The sequence below is a fragment of the Triturus cristatus genome, chromosome 9 (assembly GCF_964204655.1).
Source record: "Triturus cristatus chromosome 9, aTriCri1.1, whole genome shotgun sequence".
In the NCBI taxonomy this organism is placed as follows: Eukaryota; Metazoa; Chordata; class Amphibia; order Caudata; family Salamandridae; genus Triturus; species Triturus cristatus.
The window spans coordinates 1,140,165,427-1,140,185,297 of NC_140592.1; the positions used below are offsets into that span (position 1 = coordinate 1,140,165,427).

At 44.2% G+C, this 19,871-nt stretch overlaps 1 protein-coding gene across 1 annotated transcript in view; it reads right to left on the minus strand.

Moving 5' to 3' along the window:
• Positions 1-19,871, minus strand: part of RPAP1 (RNA polymerase II associated protein 1) — a 315,008-nt gene that overhangs the window by 111,171 nt on the left and 183,966 nt on the right. Inside the window, exons 11-14 of the mRNA XM_085627070.1 lie at positions 19,407-19,574; positions 19,069-19,266; positions 12,648-12,782; positions 1,526-1,705 (exon numbers count right to left, since the gene is read on the minus strand). Of these exons, the coding sequence (XP_085483196.1) occupies positions 1,526-1,705; positions 12,648-12,782; positions 19,069-19,266; positions 19,407-19,574 (681 nt within the window). The remainder of the gene's footprint in view (positions 1-1,525; positions 1,706-12,647; positions 12,783-19,068; positions 19,267-19,406; positions 19,575-19,871) is intronic.

Genomic DNA, 19,871 nt, shown 5'->3' on the forward strand with positions numbered 1-19,871 from the left:
CTTGAAAATCATAGGAGTATCAAGAAAAGATGCGGAGCTCCTTGCCCATCGCAAACTGCAGGGCAGGTTATGGAACACCACCTTAGAACCTATCGCTATCACATCTGCTGTCCGTTAGGGGTGGGCTTTAGTGCCTGCATTGTTCAATTTATACTTGCAACTACAAAGAATCTTGAAGGAGGAGGGGTTATTATTTACCACTTAAGCCATCATTATTAGTTGCTTTTAATTAAGGAGTTATTGTTTTTTACTTCCACATTGAGATTTCAGCCGCTGAAAACAGCTAAAATCTCAGTGTGAAAGTCTTGGGGAAACAAGAAAATAATGGAAAAGTCAGACATGGAGTTACAGATTTTCCAGTAATACTTGGCGAACCCTGACAGACTCACTCATAACAAGACAGATATTTCCCATCCCCGGAGTTACTGTTGTACTCAGGATCGTCCTATTTTAGCGCCACTGTTAACATAGGAAGTTCTCAAATTCATAATTTACAAACAATATACAATATCAACAGAGATAATGAAAGCTCTAAAAGAATTTCAAGGTTTTAGTTGATGAACGTAAATGACAAAAATGACAAAAAAAGAATAGAACTAGAGTTACAAATCATTAATTGTTCTAGTAAAAATGTGCTCTCAGCACCATGTTCCTTCAGGATGCCCAATTAAATGAGATAAGGGATTCAGTTACTGATGGCAGGTTACACAACATGAGGTGCCCTTTGATTCCTGATTCTCAATCTTGAATGTTTCAAGAATCCAACAGTAAATACACTTCAAGAGACTTAATTCGAATTGCGAAAAGTAAAGGAAACAAGTGTGTGGATTCAGGATTTCCTGCTGCAGAAATCCCCTTATTTCCAGCACACCGTACGCCTGCCAAGGAAGTCACCTGGATCATAGACTATGTGCCCTTGACCATACAGGATGGCAGAGCTATCAAGGAGGAGGACACATCTATCTGGTGATGAGAAAATGTGGAGGAAGTGGGAGAAGAGTGTTATTTATTAATTGCTCTGCTTAGTGTGAAGGAGGTGTACATTCCAGAATAGACAAAAACGCCAATGTGATTACGGAAAGAACCTGGGGTGTGCTTGGTGGACAGCATAGTTCTCAAAGTTAGATGAACTTTATCCAGTTCTGTGTTAAAGTCTTCAATTTCTAGGCATTGACCACTAACCTCCAAGCAGTCAGGGCTGGAGCACAGTGGACCCAGCACCAGAAGCAGTGCAGTGGGAGGAAGCCATGAATCACTTTGCTACTGAAACCATAAACGTAGCGCCTCAAACAAATGCTGCCTGGGTGCCTGCAGGGGTTCAATGCAGCTTCTGACCACATCCTGCTAAACTAAGTCCCTGTTTACATGGCATTTGTCATTTTCCAAAGATGTTTAAGAGCAATGACCACAAATAATCTACTGAACTCTACAAACACCCATTCCTCTGCTGGAAGAGACCCATGCATCACGAACAACTGCATGCTTGATTATATGATCAGAACAAAGATTTTATACGATCCCTTACCAATCTTGCACACAGGTTCCGGCCAGAGGAAGCCAAAACTCTAAGCAGCTTCATAGCAGCAGCGCAAGGTATGCCATATAGACATGTGATTAGGGTTCCATCTTTGCCAGCTGGGCAGTTCCACTGTGCTGGAAGGAAGTTCCGAATGACCGTCTCCATAAGCCTTGGGCAATCCATGACCTGCAGAAAAACCAAAGAAACATAGGAGCTCACACTAATGTATCGATACTTACTTGATGTTGAATAATTCATCAGAGTCTAAGTAACCACATCATAGATTTTTAATATAACACTTCAACAAATGCACCTAAAATAGACTTAAGCTTTACTAGTCTTGATAATATTGTTGATTTCTCTGCAACTAAGTATTAAAGATTACAAAGTGGCGGTTTGCCATTCTGTTTGACTAGCAGGCAAATCTGTTACCAACATTACCCAACTTGGAGCAGATAGGTCAATGGAATAAACATCTCTAGTTCCTGGCACTGTGCCTGGTGTCCATTTACTAATCACTTTCCATAGGTAAGATATTGTTGAGCTTGATTTAAGACTTTTCTCTTGCAGACAGAATTCCTTCTTTAGGATCTACAGTTAACCGTACTGAGTGAATCACAGATTTATCACAACAATGTAAACTTTTTGGGCGGTTAAAATTTAATTTTGTACAACTCCTTTAATTACAGTGCTTTTAAAAGATAAAACCACCCAGCAAGCACATAATGCTGCACACCGCCTATCCGAAAACACCATTTATGAGATACTAAATGCCTCTGAAAGTTCTGTGTATGACATCAATTCACTTCTCTTCCAAAAACGGATGTCCCACAGCTAAGTGAAGCTCAATGCACCTAAAACTGAATCTCTAGCAGCGTGCAACCACTTTCACATGCAGTCATGGCTGTCAAACAGCCCTAGAAGGATTCACACAGCAGATCACAACTTGCTCCAAACCTGTCTTTCATAAATAACAAAATAACATGCATGCAGGATAATCACAAACAAGACTCAGCAATACATTCAAGTATCCGAGTTCTGGGTCACTATCCCAGATGTAGATTTGGACCACACAATTTGTGCCACTAACTCCATTATCACCATAATCACCGGATACAGCTTCAGGCAACTGCCTATCTATACAGAAACAATAAACTGAGCTTTATCACACCTACCTTTTTTTTTGTAATCTTTTTTTTATCTTACCTACCTTGCTAGACCTACACTGAATGTGCATGTAAGACATATTGGGCCTTTTTGGTGGCAGCGCAGCACCCGAAGCCAAAGCATCTTCTGACTCTAAATTCAAAACACCAAAAAGGAAAATGTTCTAAAGTTATAGAACTACACCCTTCCTCAGGTAAGATTCACCACGTTTTCTTCAATTCAGAAAAAAGCACAAAACGGAGTTCTGCAAGGAGCAATTCACAACCATTTCCACTCCTGTCTACTGGCCTAGCCTAGGAATACCAGTGTCTCCTCTACTCCATATCAGCCATGTCGTTGCTCAGTCAAAAAAAAGCTTAAAAAATGTCAAAAAAAATATTTGCCATCTATTGATAAGGTCATCTCCAATGATTCCCATTAATATGAAATTCATGTAAAAGAAAAAACTGCACCCAATCAAAATTGATGTTGAAGCAGAGAGTGCTCTGTTTAGTACAAAAGAGCTGTCCCATGAAAGACTGCAGAGCACCCCAGAGCGCCTAGATTTGATAAGACGGGCTATGTGACTACAACCCAACGAAATTTCTTGTGTGCCTTCTATCACATCCCAACTACCCTTACACCTTCTTCGCCATCAGTTATCAGGCACAGTCTTGGATGTCTTCAGCACTGTCAAAGGGGAAGGAGACTGGTGGACTCCATATTGTTCCGGCAGCAACATTTGGACGTAGAGGTTTAGTGGTAACTTGAGTCCGACATCCGTCACCAACTCTTCTATTTAAAATGGGTTTGTACTGCACTGCCTCAAAGCTGTAGGCAAAATGCCTCTCCTAAAAAACTTAACATTTATCCTTCTAATGTCCACTACGGTACATTTAATGTTTCTATACACCCAGTTTCAGGACGTTGAACCATTCCAACTCCACAATCACACCGTCTACAAGTTGGACAGAGACCAAAGATGCTCTACTTAAACATGCACTCCCAAAAGCAGACATCACAGACTGTGTCCCTTCGCTTGCAAACCTATTGGGGTCAGTGATGGAGATTTAACCTTTCACATTATAAGGGTACCTTTTCTTCAATCCTCCAGTCCTTTGTAACATCTGACAACTCCCACATACCTTCATAACTTTTTCCAGAAATAATATCTAAACCAAACTTACATACTTCCTCTGTGACATTTAGTGTATTTTAAAGACACCCCAAGTTTGTGAATTACTATGGAATGCGCTGAAAAATAGCCAAAGCAAGGCAGTATTTTTTCCAAGAAAAGAAAAGGTTCTGTGCAAGATAAATTATGTTTTTCCTTTTAAGAAAGAAGGCATTAACTTGATTAATTTTTAAAAGTTCCCTTGAAACCACATCCAAGTAGATTCTCCTTAGTTCCCAGACAAGCATAGTTTAGTGCCATCTTGCGTGGAAGAAACAGACAGGCTTTGAACTACGCGTTTACCATGACTTACTGAGAAATAGTGCTTATTGAGCAACTATCAGAACCTGCCAGAGACTATAAGGAATACCTTTTATTTTAGTGGGTTACTGGAAAACCTTTCCCTGAAGAATGCAAAACCCCACTATCATTCTAAAAGGCGTTATTACTATAGTAAAGCACAGTTTTGGTGCAGAATAAATAAACTGCATAATTGCAGATCTAAACATTATGACCCGTAAAAAGGGAGGGCGTGGATGGCGAATGCAATCCGGTGAGGCTCCGGACCTCGGGGGGGAACTATCCTGTGGTTTGCCGGCTTGGGGGCGGATAACATCGCCCAAACAGCGGGAGGGCTGCCACCCCGGCCCCTGGAGGAGATCTTGAGCTCCCTGAGCACTCGGGAGGCGCTGGGACGGTTGACCGCTGCATCGGGCGGAAACTGTGTGAATCGCGGCCTGCTCGGGGAGTGCGTTGACGATTCTGCCCGCCAAACGAGGCATTACAGAAGGGCCGAGCTGGAGGGTGCGATGGCGGGACCGGCTCACGGGCGCGGCGCTGCTTGTGGGGGAGGACGACTGCCGGCAAGACGGTGAGGTGGTGCTCCACGGCTGGCCCTGTGGCGGCGGGGGAGCTGTTGGTACAGGGGTCCTGTCTGTGGGGTGACTGTATACTGAGTGGAGGCCCGTAATACCCTGGGACTGCCCCTGCAAGGCGAAGTGAATGGCTGAGTGCAGTGGAGGACGCCCAATCATATCGAGAAGCACTGAGCACTCCCCCAACCCCCCCCCCCCCATTGCTGCGCAGTCCCCACTGGGTTGCGGGGACAGAGTCGGCCGGGGCCCCAACACGAAGAAACCCCCCCTCCTCTCCTACTGGATACAGTGCCCGCCCAATATGTGGAGGCTACAAGGACAGCGTCGTCAAGGGGCCATAAACTTGCCCAACACACCGATCTGTGCATGCTGTAGCTGGACTCTGGGGAAGGTACTACCGTGTCCTATAAGTTGGAAATGGTGACGGAATGGTGTTGGCCCAAATCAGCAGAGGGAGGGGGCTGCTGCCCAGAGTCAAGCTGGCCCCTGGCGCTGAATCCTCCTGAGGGTGCTGGATGCGAGTGGGTAGACTGGTGGAGTACTGCAGACCGCTTTTGGGTGTGGCTGCACATAGGGGGTCGCTTGCCTGAATGGCTCCCTAGACCACCGGGCCTACCATTATCTTCCGCTGAGTCTCATACCAAGCTCGGAGACACACGGTGTACGACGAGCAGCAGGCTTCCACTTTCATTTGCTGAGAATCCCCTGGCAGGTTTGTGACATCGGATTGGGGCTAAGTGGACCCATGTCTTATTTACGGTTGTCGCCCTCCAGGTTCTGACGACACCCATTGCTTCTTGACAATCATCATGGAACGACTTAAAGGGAAGGTGCAAGACGTTCCCATGACTGCAGGGGGGCCCCCTGAAACGAACGGGGCTATGGCTAGCACCCCATCGCCTGGTACCTCCTCCTCCGAGTTGGGCGCACCTCCCCCGGACAAGCTTGACTTGATTCTGAAGGAGGTCAGAGATTCGCGTAGAGCGATAGAACAGCAAATTGGGTCGCTCACGACTGGCCTCAATCTCCTCCGGGCGGACCATGGGAAACTCGCCGATACAGTCCAAGATCAGAAGAAAACACTGTCCACCCTCGAACCTAAAATAGCTGAACATGATACACAAATAACACAGTTACAGCAACAGGTGGCAGTATTGCAGGAACGAGTGGAGGATGCAGCGCGAAGAAATCGACGCAATAACATATACGTGATTGGTCTCCCGGAACGCAGCGAAGGTACTAAACCGGCAGACTATATGGAAACCTGGTTCTTAGACTTTGTGGCCCAAGATGGTCTCTCTCCGTACTTCTGCATCGAAAGAGCACACAGGATTCCTACTGGACCGCCAAGGGTGGGAGCAACCCCAGACCGCTAATTGTGAAAATACTTAATTATAGAGATCGAGATGTACTCCTGCAAAAGGCGAGGGAAAAACAACAAATCCAATTCGAAAATCAGAAGATCTCGCTTTACCCTGACTATACTATGCTAGTACAACGCCAGCGGGCCACCTATTAAGCAGTCAAGAAGAAATTGCGGGATGCCCAGCACGATTGAAAATTATCCACGACCGGAAAAGTATTTCTTCGACAGCCGCGGAGGAATGGCTGGAGGTGATGGACTTGGAACCCAGCCAAGACAGACAATCCGCCGCTTCACGGCGTGGACTCACGCAATCACAGAAAAGTGGTACGCAGCGCTGCGCGACTGGCAAATACGGCTCCGGGATGGTGGGCCCAACACGTGATCAGAGGTTGACGGGTAGAGCGGAGGCGCTGGCATTAGCTGGATCCTTCAGGGAAGACTCCGCCAAGATCCTATCGGACTCGGAAGACAGTAATACCGTCCATTCGGACTCTGAACATAGTATCACCCTATTCCCCTCTGTTACACCCCAAACTGGGGATGGTCTGATAGATAGTTGACAACACCCACTAGGTCGTCTCGTCGGAACAAGATGGAAAGAACCATGAACAAACTGTGGCAGGACTATACAGCGGATTTGTATCCTTTTGAATTTAGTCCTTTTATGTTATGCGCTGAAAGTTTGAGCTTCACATGAGACTAAGGCTTGTCATGAGGTATTGCTCCTCCCCAATGTTGTGTAACTGGAACCTACCTGGCTTGATAATGATAATCGAAGGTAGGATGGAGACCACCGCTAACAAGTACACCACCAGGGTTTTTTTTTACCCCCCCACTAGGCGACAACGTGTATTCATTGATAACTCATTTTATTTCCCCCGAGTTCTGTCGAGCTACCGGAGCTCGATCATTGACCGCTACTGTCATGGCTGGTGGCGACGACCCCCCAAACTGCATATGCACCACAGTATTGTACATAAATGTTGTTGTTGATTGTTTGGCCCAGCACTGTTTCACGGCTCTGCCGAGTATTGTTGGTTTGGTGGGGAAAGGGTACTCCTGGTCTGCAAGCATTATTAGGCTCTGAGTTGAGGGGAGTCCTGTCCACTTTGCACATTTATGCCCAATAGCACTACTACGTTGGTTTCTTATAACCTGTTGACCTGGAATGTACGTGGCCTGGGACAGTCCATAAAAGGCATCGCGTCCATGCTTATTTACTCAGGCAGAAGGCTCATATTGTTTTCCTTCAAGAATCGCACCTCACTGCCTCCGAAGCCTTGAAGACTCGCAAAAAATGGCGGGGGCACGTATTCTCCACCGACTACTCTGCTTTCGCACGTGGGGCGGCAATATGGATTCGTCATGGTGACCCCTTTACGGAATTAGATCGCCGCGTAGATGATCAAGGCAGGTACATACTACTGAAGGGTACATTTGACGGGCTACCAGTGGTATTGGGGAGCATCTATGCCCCAAACTTTGATCAGGATACATTTTTCTAACGGTTGAGCATGGCCCTAGTAGGGTGGGACACATTTCCCTGGCTTCTGGGTGGGGATTGCAACACGGTTCTTGATGTGGACTTAGATAGATCACATCCACCACTACATGGTGCTGGCACACGCAAACAAGCAGATCTCCTTACCACTTGGTTGAGTGGTTGGGGATTGATGGATATCTGGCGATTCGTACACCCTACACATAGGGAATACTCCTTTTATTCGCCGGTCCACCAACTCCACACAGGATTGACAGTTTTTTAGGGTCCTGTACACTAACCACACAAATTCACCACTCCATCTTTTTAGCTAACACCTTCTCTGACCATAACCCCTTGGAAATCACACTCACATGGGGTAGGGTCCCCACCCCAGTCCCCACTTGGAAATTATGGCCTCGGCTACTGGAAGATACCCCGTTCCGTGTAACTCTATCCACAACCATCTCAAATTATTTCCCGGAAAACTGGAACACAGCCTCCTCGAATCTCATTGACAGGGACGCGCTCAAGGTAGTAGTGCGGGGTTCAGTAATTGGAGCTACTGTTGGGGCGAGACAGGAAACACATAAACTTCTCCTTGAGATAGAAGCCCGGATGACGGATCTAGAGCGGGGGCTATGTCGGATCCAGACAAACGGGAACCCTTGCAGGAAGCCCGTATTCGACACACGGAGGTACTAGAAGATCTCAGAGTCATAGATTATCGGATCTTTCCACAGCGGAAATATATTGAGGCCGACAAGTCTGGCACATTACTGGCTCGGATTCTGAGAGACACCCCGGAACTGCCTATGGTCACCATTTTGCAGTTACCTTGGTGGACTATATGCGGCCCCCACACACAATGATGACACGCTGTTAGAGGACTTCCTCAAAGACTTACCATTTCCCACCATCACAGACGACGCAAAAGAAGAACTCTTTGGCCCCATTACACAATTGGAAATAAGAGCGGCAATAAAAGGTCTCAACCAGAATAAATCTCCCAGGCTTGACAGCTTGCCTATAGAATTTTATGAAACCTACTCTGACATTCTAGTTCAAAAACTGGAAGAATTGTATAGGACGGCCCTAGAAATTGGTCATCTACCACACTCTACCATGCAAGCTCTGGTCGTGTCCCTCCTTAAACCGGGACGGGATGGCACTGATTTATCTAGTTACCGGCCTTTATCGCTCCTAGCGACCGAATACAAGATTCTTAGTAAGGCTTTGGCCAACCGCATCATACCCGCCCTAAATGCCCTTATACACAGGGACCAATGCGGATTCCTCCTAGCCCATAGTACTTCCCTTAACACCAGACGACTACACCATGTCATGGCTACTACACCGCCAGATTACGTTAATGCGGGCTGCATAGCGTTAGATCTTCGGCAGGCCTTCGACTCCATAACTTGGGAATACATGTTTACAGCCTTGGGTCGGTTTGGACTCCCTCCGGGGTACCTCCGCTGGATACGTCTACACTACACTAATCCCACGGCCAGAGCACGTACTGGAAAGCATATCTCTCGTGAATACAACATATATAGGGGCACACAACAAGGATGCCCTCTTTTCCCCATTCTGTTTGTCTTGGCGCTAGAACCCTTAGCGATAGCGCTGCGGCAATCGGCCGACAGACTGGGGATCCCGCTGGACGGTACCAAGCACTTAATTTCAATTTATGCGGATGACATTCTTATTTACTTACGCAATTTGTCAGCCAGTGCGGAACCCCTTCCCAGTATATTCTCTGCCTTCGAGCGGGTCTCGGGGCTTGCGATTAATGAAGGTAAGTCAAATGCCTTTTACTTCAAGGAAGGACCGCGTCCAGATGCGCTCCCCTGTGGCACTTATAGTTTGCCGATTGCGCACGACACCTTTAAATACCTAGGGATCCGAGTATATAGGACCCACTCTGATCAACTTGATGGCAACTTAATGAGAGCAATCACTGCCATACGTTCAAGTATATCTTTTTGGACCTCCCTCCCATTATCGGCGATGGGACGGATTGCCATTTCCAAAATGGTGATGCTTCCCCGTCTCCTGTACTTTTATGTAAATCTACCCCTAATAGTCCCGCAGGCGGTATTTTGAACACTGGATGTGCTTCTCCTAGAGCTAATATGGGGGAAGGGTAGGCGTAGGATTAGCCTAAAGAAACTACAGTTAGAAACCTGTAAAGGAGGATTGGGGGTCCCAGACTTCAGGGCTATTACGCATGCCAACTGCACTGGTTATCCTTTTGGACGGCAGGTAGAAATCTACAGGAAATTGGATATGGCCCCAGGGACTTAAAACGCGGGACACTCCTCAGACGCCTACTCCCTAAAGTCAAACTCCCGCCACAGGACTCCCCCTTGCTGACAACCGCCCTTCAATGCTGGATGAAGGCTATACAATATACATCGGGGGCAGTCCCATATGCGAGTAATATCCCATTATTAGGCTTGCCACTCCCTGATGGGAGACTAACACAGGCGAGACTACACAAGTGGATGGAGGTGGGAGTGGAAGAGGTGGGTTCACTCTTTGGGGATGGGATCCTTCTGAACCATGATATGTTTGTGCAGGCCACAGGCGCAACAGATCGCCACTATCTATTGTATACTGCTGTCGCACATTACACTAAAGAGACATGGGCACCTCAGCGCATTGAACCACCTCAACACGAACTAGTTCACCTGCTTTATTACATGGGAAGGGGAGGTCACCTAGTGAAATGGTTGTATACTGGCATTAGGGCACAGGTCTCTATTACACTCACTGCTCTCCGGGTAAAATGGGCGGACGACACAGGCATGGCCATAACTGACAAAGCATGGACGAGTATTTTGGAGCATCCCAAACGGGTGTCCCGGAATGCCCGCCTTAAATTCTTACAAGCTATGGTGTTACATAGGTCATATCTAACCCGAGGAGAATCCAACGTATGTTCCCTGAGGCCCAGAATAGTTGCCCTCGCTGTAGGGCTGAGGAAGCAGGATTCCTTCATATGTTGTGGGTTTGTCCCCGCCTCGGCGCTTATTGGGGCGGAATCCGGAGGACACTTGGGGAGACCACACAGTTAACGATTCATGACAATGCTGTAGAATGTTTGCTGGGGCTGCGCAAACGTAATAGCGCCCTTAAGGTCCAGTTACGATTTCTTGTAAATGTAAATGTAAATGTAGTTGAGCTTATATAGCGCACAGCTACCCGCTGTGGGTTTCCCGGCGCTTGCTTAGGGAACCCGTCCTGGTATTCCCCTGTGAGATAGCAGGGTATCCACAAGGTGAAAGTCAGGCATCCTGCCGCGAGGGGCCGTTGTGGAGATTAAGCAAGCTATTGCCCAGAGTTGCAGAGTGTGAACCCGTGAGTCGAGGAGGCACCGGGGCGAGAATTATCGAGTCCGTGGAATTTTTAGCCCAAGACCTGCCGAGGCGGGAATTGAACCCTGGTCCAGGACCGATCTCAGCTTCCGGGTCTGCCGCCTCTAACCCCTGAGCCACACTTCTCCACATACTTCTCCACATACGTAACACCAATTAATTGAGGTTATCTTGCCGCCCAGACACTGCGGCACAGACAACAGGAACCAAGAGATCCTAAATAGAGGCATAGTAATGGGCCATAAGACACAATAGCGAGACGCAGACCAGAAGGGGGGAGGGTACAGGGTTGTTCTGAAAAAGTAATACTTCAAATTGCATTCCACTTGTAACTGTCATAGGTAATACTTACGTAGTATTCTAGCAACCATTATTGGCCGGACATATGTCCAGCCTACATCCTGTTGACTTATGAGGCGCACTCCATTGTATAACCATTTATGATAAGAATGTGTTTAACGGAGATGTTTCAACAAAAACAAAATGAACATGCCATGATGTATTTAATATTGCCGATGTACCGTTCATTGGTGTGCAATAAAGTTTGTTAAAAAAAAAAAAATGACCCGTAAAAAGAAGGCCATGCATGTAAATACAGTGAAAACTGACAACATGATTGCTGATGATCTTGGATGAAATCTGTAAGGTAATCAATTGCCTTCTTCCTTAGTTCTAGCTAATGTCTACATTAGCTCCAAAATCTTGCCAAAAACAGAAGTTGCCTAAATGGCACACACATATACCGGCTCATCATATTCATATTTTGCCAGTCTGTTGCCTGCTCATAGGTAGGGCTAGTCTTTGTATCTGTTTTGCCCCTGTCCTCAAGAGAACCAGTGAGTAAGTGAAGGAAAACAATTTTGGAGCTAATTTTACATTGATGCTACTCCTGGAATGTCTGAATCTCTTCGTTCACTGAGAAGCTCTCCAACAGGCTTTCCCTAATGTTTTCAACATTATTTTAAAGTAAGGCTACAACAACAAAGCCAGGGAGAGATCATTTTAAGGAGCTTAAATCCAGTGTTACCTCGCTGTACTAATGTCATATAAGACAGGTGGGCTCTGTTACAAGAGGAGCTAAAAGATTAGGTTCTAATGTTCCGGTTTATGGATTTCATCTTATACGGACTACAACACTGATCAGTAATCTAAACACTGGTTGTTGGATTTAACAGAGAAACACATTATGTCAGGCCATCTTTAAGAGTCTCTCAGACTCCTAGCCAACAGTCATTCTAGGTCAGTTCTTTTCACCTGAAAGAGCCGGGCCAACATCATTCATCATACGAAGACCATATCGTCTTCTGTGAATTGGCCCACATTTGTAACTTTGCATGGGCTCTGTGTGGTTAATTGTCTGCAATACAACTAAGCAAAAACATAGTGCGTTAGGTCTCAAGAAGCAAACCAGGTCCGGATTTCCTTCAGAACCCCAAGCCACCTGGTCTCATTCCCAATTTCAATGGGGGGTTTGCTGCATTATGCTGAGACTAGTACAAATTGACACTCGTGGGCTTCAAGCAGTACAATTTTTCACAATAGCTCTCTATTATCCTAGTATGGATACAAATAACATACAAGTGTGCACACATATTGAAATAATAACATAAAGCAAGAATTACTTTATTCAAGAAATGTGAGGATGTAATGTTTTAACAGAAGACTGCTTCTGGAACAAATAGCCTTATACCCAGAAACACTTACTTGAGTGCAGGCTTCTGTTGAGTGTCTAGCCACGCGGGTAAGAATATCAAAAATGTTCACAACCACAGATGGGGATGGGCGAACAACTTCAAGTATGTAGCGCAGGCGGTTGAGGATTTTGGTCTTAAGCAATCCCTTAGAGAAAAAAGGTAACATAAATTAATATGGTTCAGTTCTGGACAATTAGTAAGCATGTACAAATAAACAGTACAGATACTACTCAAAGATAAAGTAGTGGTGGGGAAGACTGGATAATTTTGCGGAGACACAGTACTAGAAACCAAACCTCCACTTAAAGGTCTCGTTACAAGTTGCTCATATTCTCAGATGGGTGCCTTGCTTGCTAAAACTGGTCCATGCACAACTCCCCAACACAACCCCGAATCTTTGGAGTGATTATGGACACCAACCTATGGGTCTTCATCCCTAGGTCAAGATGCAACCAAAACCTCCTCCTTCCCTTTGAGGATCTTATATTATCCATTTCCACACCTTCATTCCTCTATAGAGTACAGACGTAGTTCTCTTCCAACTAGAGATGCTAACAGACTACACTTGGCAGACTACACTTGGGAACACAGTTTTTGTCCTACACAAACTAAACCATATTCACAATACCACAACCAGAGGGCTATAACATGTCCATATCTGTGACCACATCAATCTTGCCATATAACCTTCTAGGCGCCCTACTTTGCACACCAATCCACCCACAGGTGAGACTGATGTTTGGGCAGCACCAGCTCCACACTACCAAAACAACAAGAATCCTAATATCTAGACTGTCACCTCTCCTGCCCATCTCCAGGCTTGGGCATAAAAACTCAATGGGACTGCTTTCGTGGTACACATGGTCATACTGTATCCCAAAAAAATCGGAAACTTTCCTAAACATCTGGGGTTCTGAAAAGTTGTAAAGTCTTGCCTGTTCAAAGCAGGCTGCCCTTCCCACACATATTCAATATTACTTAATAGCATAGGTTCCACCGATAAGCCAACCCAAGCATCACGCTTGAGTGCAGTTGCAAATGGCAAATACTGACAAATGTGACCATCTACCTCACACTCCTCATCATCACTTGCATGCTTAGGTGCAGCACCAAGTCTACAATGCCAAGACAAAAGCAACCATCCAGCCCACAACCATGACATTCAATGTCCCCCACATCAGTCATCATAAGCAAGTTACCTACATGCACAAGCAACCTTATGCCTATCGGTAAAGCTGAAGAGTGTAAGTGCAGAACCAAGTTTAAAGCTACATCCCTCAAGCACTCTTAAGGTCCTTATGCACGTTATCAAATGCTTCCTACATAATTCAAGCTATAAATATACACTCTCCATATCAAGAACATTTAGGCAGGGAGGCTACAAACCTGACTAGGAAAGGACAGTACTGGGCCAAACCAGTGTTTGTAACATACTACATAAATTATATAATACAATGTTTAGAAAATTAGTGGTAACCTCCAAGACAAAGGAGCCAGACCATGCTGCACAGCTTGACATTCTGAAGATGCAAGAATAAGTATTATCCACGCAGGCAAATCTATCAGATTCAATGATCCTAGCCTATGAGCTGAATGAAACACTATTTCCTATTCCCTGAATCACATGATGGATTTTTCAAAGAAAGATCAGTTCTATAGAAAACAATTTACTTAGGCATCCCCACCAGCCTTGCACGTAGCCTGTTCCAGATAGTTGTGAGTGTGGCATCTGTGCTCTCTTCATCCACTACCAGGGAGCTCCAGAAAAATCCTTAAATGTTTTAGCCTGCTGACAGGACACCAATTATCTTGGCACATCGTTCTTCAGCATCCAACTGTGACCAGAAAAATGCCATGCTATTTCACTTAACTGTATCTCCTCAAACTATTTGACTGATCAGTTAACTTTTTCAGTGACGTGACCAAACCCAATCACTACTGCAGAATACCCCTTGCAATTAAGTAACATACTCATTTAGGCCCTGATTATTAGTTAAGCGCAGTGGTAATTACCGCACACCTGGGTAAATATCGCATAAATTTACCAAATAGTCTGATCATGAATTAAACACTGCATGTGATATTTATCATATGTGCTAAATACCGCATGTCTGTGGTCCATGTGTGCTATATAAAGCATGAGCTATTTACCACATGTGATATTTATAACATGTGAAAAGTAACGCATGAGGTAAATAACACTCAAGTACAAATATAAGAAGTCAATGAAAAGGAGTGGAAAATAACACCTTAATACTTCCAGACAAAAGCAGGTGGTAAAAATTACTGAAGGTGTAGGGAATTCAAGAAAAACTGCAAAGCAATAAAAAACAAAGACCAACACAATAATGCAAAACACCACAGTACATGCACTGTTTGAGCCCAAAAAATAAAATATCACACGCCTACAAATAAGGCCGGACTGATGTAAACAGCCTTGGACAGGTAAAAGGTCTCACAAGTTGTTTGCAGGTGCTCACCCTCCCATTCCGCAGTACACCAGCATGGATGCAGAACTTCTAGGCCACTATATCAGGCTAGACCAGATCCAGATTCTGCTAAAACAAACCATACAGCATCAGGATGGAAGCCAGGCCACCAATCAATAGCCTCAAATGGCACAACAACACAGCATGAGAGGCAGGACTGACACAGAAAGGATGTAACCCATAAATATGAGCCAGCTTGAGACCAAGAGGTCGATATTGCTACCAAACAAAACATATTTTCATCATTATGGACACCTTGGAGTCCACCATAGGTATCCATTGTATCCCTCCTTTTACAAAATGGAACAATTCATTGCAGTAGGCACCACACAGTGGGTAGTAGGATTGGTGCATGGTATTTCTCAATCAACCTTCAACAAAATACTCTGCTAAGTGATGGATACTTTGCAGAAAGTGAACAGGCAGCATATACAGTTCCCCTTAGACACCAACACAGCTAATGCCAGAAAAGCAAACATCTATGCTACAGAAGGATTTCCTGATACCCTGAGGTCAATTGACTGCACTCGTACACCTGGCAACCTCACATAGAGAGGAACAAGGGTGCTGAAACCTGTAAAACAAAGCACACTAGTTACATGCAACTATTGTGGTATAAGGATCTATGTACACCGAACTGCTGTGTTATATGCTACGGATCAAACCACAATGCCATGAGCCTAATTAGATGCAAAATTAGTGAAACTGTGGTAACACACCATCCTCAATGTACTGGGCAGACAAAACAACTCTTACAGAGTAAGATTACAATGCATTATGATGTTTGCAGTCCAATCTCAATACATGTCAACACTACCACTAGAGAGTTGCTAGTCCCTATGACATCATATACCTGGATCAATGGGAATATTGCGTATCAAATTACATCAGTAACTCTTCACAATGACAATGATTCTCAACCAAGTCCCATTTCTACCAACCGCACACTTCCTTCCATTAAAAATCTCGTGTTTCTTGCATTGGATTCCTCGGAACACATGACCCTCTTTCAAAGTGTTCCAACCCAGATATGTTGAGGATGGCTACAACGTTTTCTTCCAATGGCTTGAGGTAAAGCTGAGGTGGAAAACTACCACCGGTTGCCATGCCATGCTTGGCAACTCGCTTAAGTAACTAGCATTACCTCATCGTCAATACCCTTGCTTCCCTTCATTCCAAAATTAAACCATCCTGCATCACCAGACATCGATTATCACGTTAATTGAAAAGTAGAAGACCCTCTCCTTTTCATTCTGTCTCACACGTCTTTACTGCGCCAGATCCCATGAACACAAATCTGCTTCAGTTTATATCTTTCCTTAAGGACAGTGCTTCTCGGGAACTAAAGGTGGCTACTCTGAAACTTCAGTGGGCAGCAATAAAAGCTTTCAGAAGTTTTTCCTTCTCCTGAGAAGCAGTTCCCTTCATGGAATCTTTCCTTGGTTCCTGGAGCTTTAATGGGTCCTCCCTTTGAACCTCTAGAGTAGAGATATCAAGAACTTAACTATTAAGACTTTTTTTTGGTGGCTGTGACTTCCGCTAAGCGATTGGTAGAATTGGGAACTTTATCTTTCACGCATCCTATTAGTAGAATATTTGGGAACAAAGTTATTTTAAACCCTCTTCCTTCCTTTGTTTCCAAGATAAATATAATACTCCTGTTCACAGGGATTAGGAGTTAATTCAACCTTCATTTTTTGACTCTCCTACTTTTGAGGAGGAGGTTAAACTACATCATCTGGATGTTAGGAAAGCACCTTAGTTTATTTGTAAAGGGTAACTCAAATTAGGTTTTCTGATTCATTATTTGTGAATTTTGGAACAGGGATAAAGAGTTTAAAGCCATCTACTTCTTTTTAAGTCTGTGGGTTAGATCCTTCAGCTTCCTGGCTTATGAGGCTGTTGGACAGGTTACAAGGCAGATCTACTAGTATGTCAACTTTATGGGCTGAGCTTCAAGGAGCCTCCATAGTTGAAATCTGCAGCGCGGTCACTTATCCTTTGACTTTTGCTTCTCACTATAGGATTGTGCAGGAAGCAGAACTTTCCGATGTTTTTGGTTCTACAGTTTAGTTCACTATGAAGTAATTCTAGTCATCTTGGTCTTTCATTTGCTTTGGGTTCAATAAATTATGTGTGTGATTTTTTTGGCATTAACTCTTTGTTTGTCCTGTGATTGCTTTGTATATCTCATTTTGGGATGAAGGGAAGTGAGGGTAGGCACGATGAGGTAATGCCCCAATTACTTACCGGTAATTGCATTACTCGGTGTCCTCTTGCCTCGCTTCCATTCGTTACACCCCTTCCCACCCTCCCAATCATTCCAGGCCAAGGAAAGTTAAGTTGAGTCGCGGCTTGTTAAATGAACAGAACGAGGGGTCTTTTATTTTACAAATAATGTGGTAATCGATGCTTGGTAAGGCCCGATGGCTTCATTTTGTAAATAATGCAATTACCAGTAAGTGCATGGGGCATTTCAAGGTTTGGAACCTGTTTTTAATGCTTTCAGCAGCATGTGGATAGCGTCATTACATGCAAATCTCTTGATGTGAAATCAGCAAAATGAGCAGATAGCCAAATGTTGCGGTCATCGACCACCAGCTCCTCTGCAAACACTTCCTATGTTTATATTTCAGCCTGGAAGCTGGTCACCGTTGGATGTAGATGTTTTGCCCACTGTTCCATCACCTTACTGCCTTTTTCTGTGGAAAGGATATATGAAGAAAAGTTCTGTTTTACATTTGGCAGCTCACGCCAGTACCAAGTCTGCTGGGACCGGATATTAGGAGAATTACTAGTATTCAGGTGGAACCTTTTTTAATCTGTTTGCCCATGGCATGATATTGTAGAGAATGTAAATACAACTTCAATAACTGACTCTACAAATAGAGACACTAAGTGTACATTACTTTTTTCACCTGTTAATGGTTACAGTGATTAATTTTTTTTTTTTTTTAAATAATTAAATTATCAACTTTTCTCTTGACAAGAGTGAAATATTAAATAATGCCGCTTTGCTGGCTGCCTCATTATTTTTTCAGAACAGCCGTGTGGTTGTAAGTGGTACAGACATCTCATTATGATTAGATGAAGGTGTGACATGCTCCTTTGTGAAGGCGATTGCCTTCTCCTGAGTGTGCATGAACTATGCCTGTAACCAGAACTTTGGAAATCATTCCTACTGCGCATAAGGAACCAAGCTATAAAATGCTTCACTGTAGATCTGGGGATATCACTGCACCTGAGTAACTCGATATAAGAACCCCTTAGAGTTGAAGGCTTACCTCAAATTGACAAAAAAAAAAAAGGTATTTTGAACCTGGCTCAAAGCTTGACTGAAAATTGTATGATTCTGGGCAAATCAATTAACCTATCCATGCCCAAATTGTATACAACTCAAATTTAATTGCGTAATTTAAATATGTAAATCCTCTCTTGAATATACAACACCTGCTTACTCCACAGCTATATTTGCGCAATATTTTAATGCCCAAACATCCACTCATATGGAATATTCTCTTTGCTAGCAGACAAAAGAACAGAGAATTACACTCCACCGTACAGTAAATAAAATTGCAACTAAATTAACTTTGACATTTCTTTTTATTTTTCAAATAGCTAATAAAATCAATTATTTTAATGTACGGGCTTGAAAAGCATTGTGGAATTTTACTGCACTCATATGGAACTATTCTAGCAGTCATCACAGAATGAGGCTGACATTTTTGAGAAACACCTCTATATTTACGTAGGATTCAAACTTTATTCTGCAAACACCTCTGGAGTTTGAGCCAAGAATCCATGGAATATTTGTCAGTATCTAATCTCACATTGTGATACTCTGAGTACAGCAATTTTACAACTAAATGATCATTCATTTTCGTGAGAGTGATGGGTCAATAAAATGGCTTTGCCATCAGTATTAATGCTACTAAGAATCACCTTTATGACATCATAGCGGGCCACATCAGGATCTGCCCTCTCTTCTTCCTTTTCTTTTTTTCTTTCTTTCTCGTCTACAGCACTCTTTAGGGTCTCCTCGTCCTCTTCAGCATCTTCATCTTCCTCCTCGTCTTTATTTGGAAGGAATGGAAAAACCATCGTGCCCTGATACCACGAGAAAGTCATATCCAAGTATTCCTATAGAAGGGAAACAATTCTTGACAAGACTGAAGGCACTGACATAAAATCATGTGCACTTTAACAAGCACAGACTTTGAAATATTACACTTAAAAATACTGTTAAGTGCCTTCATGCGCCAGTAGGCTGTGTTCCATACCTCATCATCCAGAGACACCAGCAGAGCCCAGATTGCCTGTACAGAGCCTGCAATGACACTCTCCGCTGTGTCATCCAGGGAGAATCTGAGCAAGAAGAGAAACCCTGCATCCAGCAGCAGGCGCAGGACACTGCCCTTCAGAGATGAGCCAAACTCTCCATTCTTGGCCTAAAAAAGGACAGGACATTTGAAGCGCAAGAAATGGGACACAAAAAAAATGAAGTAACTCCCCACACATTAGTCAGTACTCACAAAGATCAAGTGAATAGAAATTACTGTCACATGAAAGGCAACTGCATAAACTAGAATACTAACCATTCAGCAAGCTATTTAACCACCTGGTATTGTTATGCCAGGACCATTCTCAGTGCTCTTAATATGGAATCAAAGGTAGAACATCTGCCTCAGTTAAGGTGCCCAAGAGGCAGCTTAGTGATAAGTGAAGGACACAATGCAATACATTCA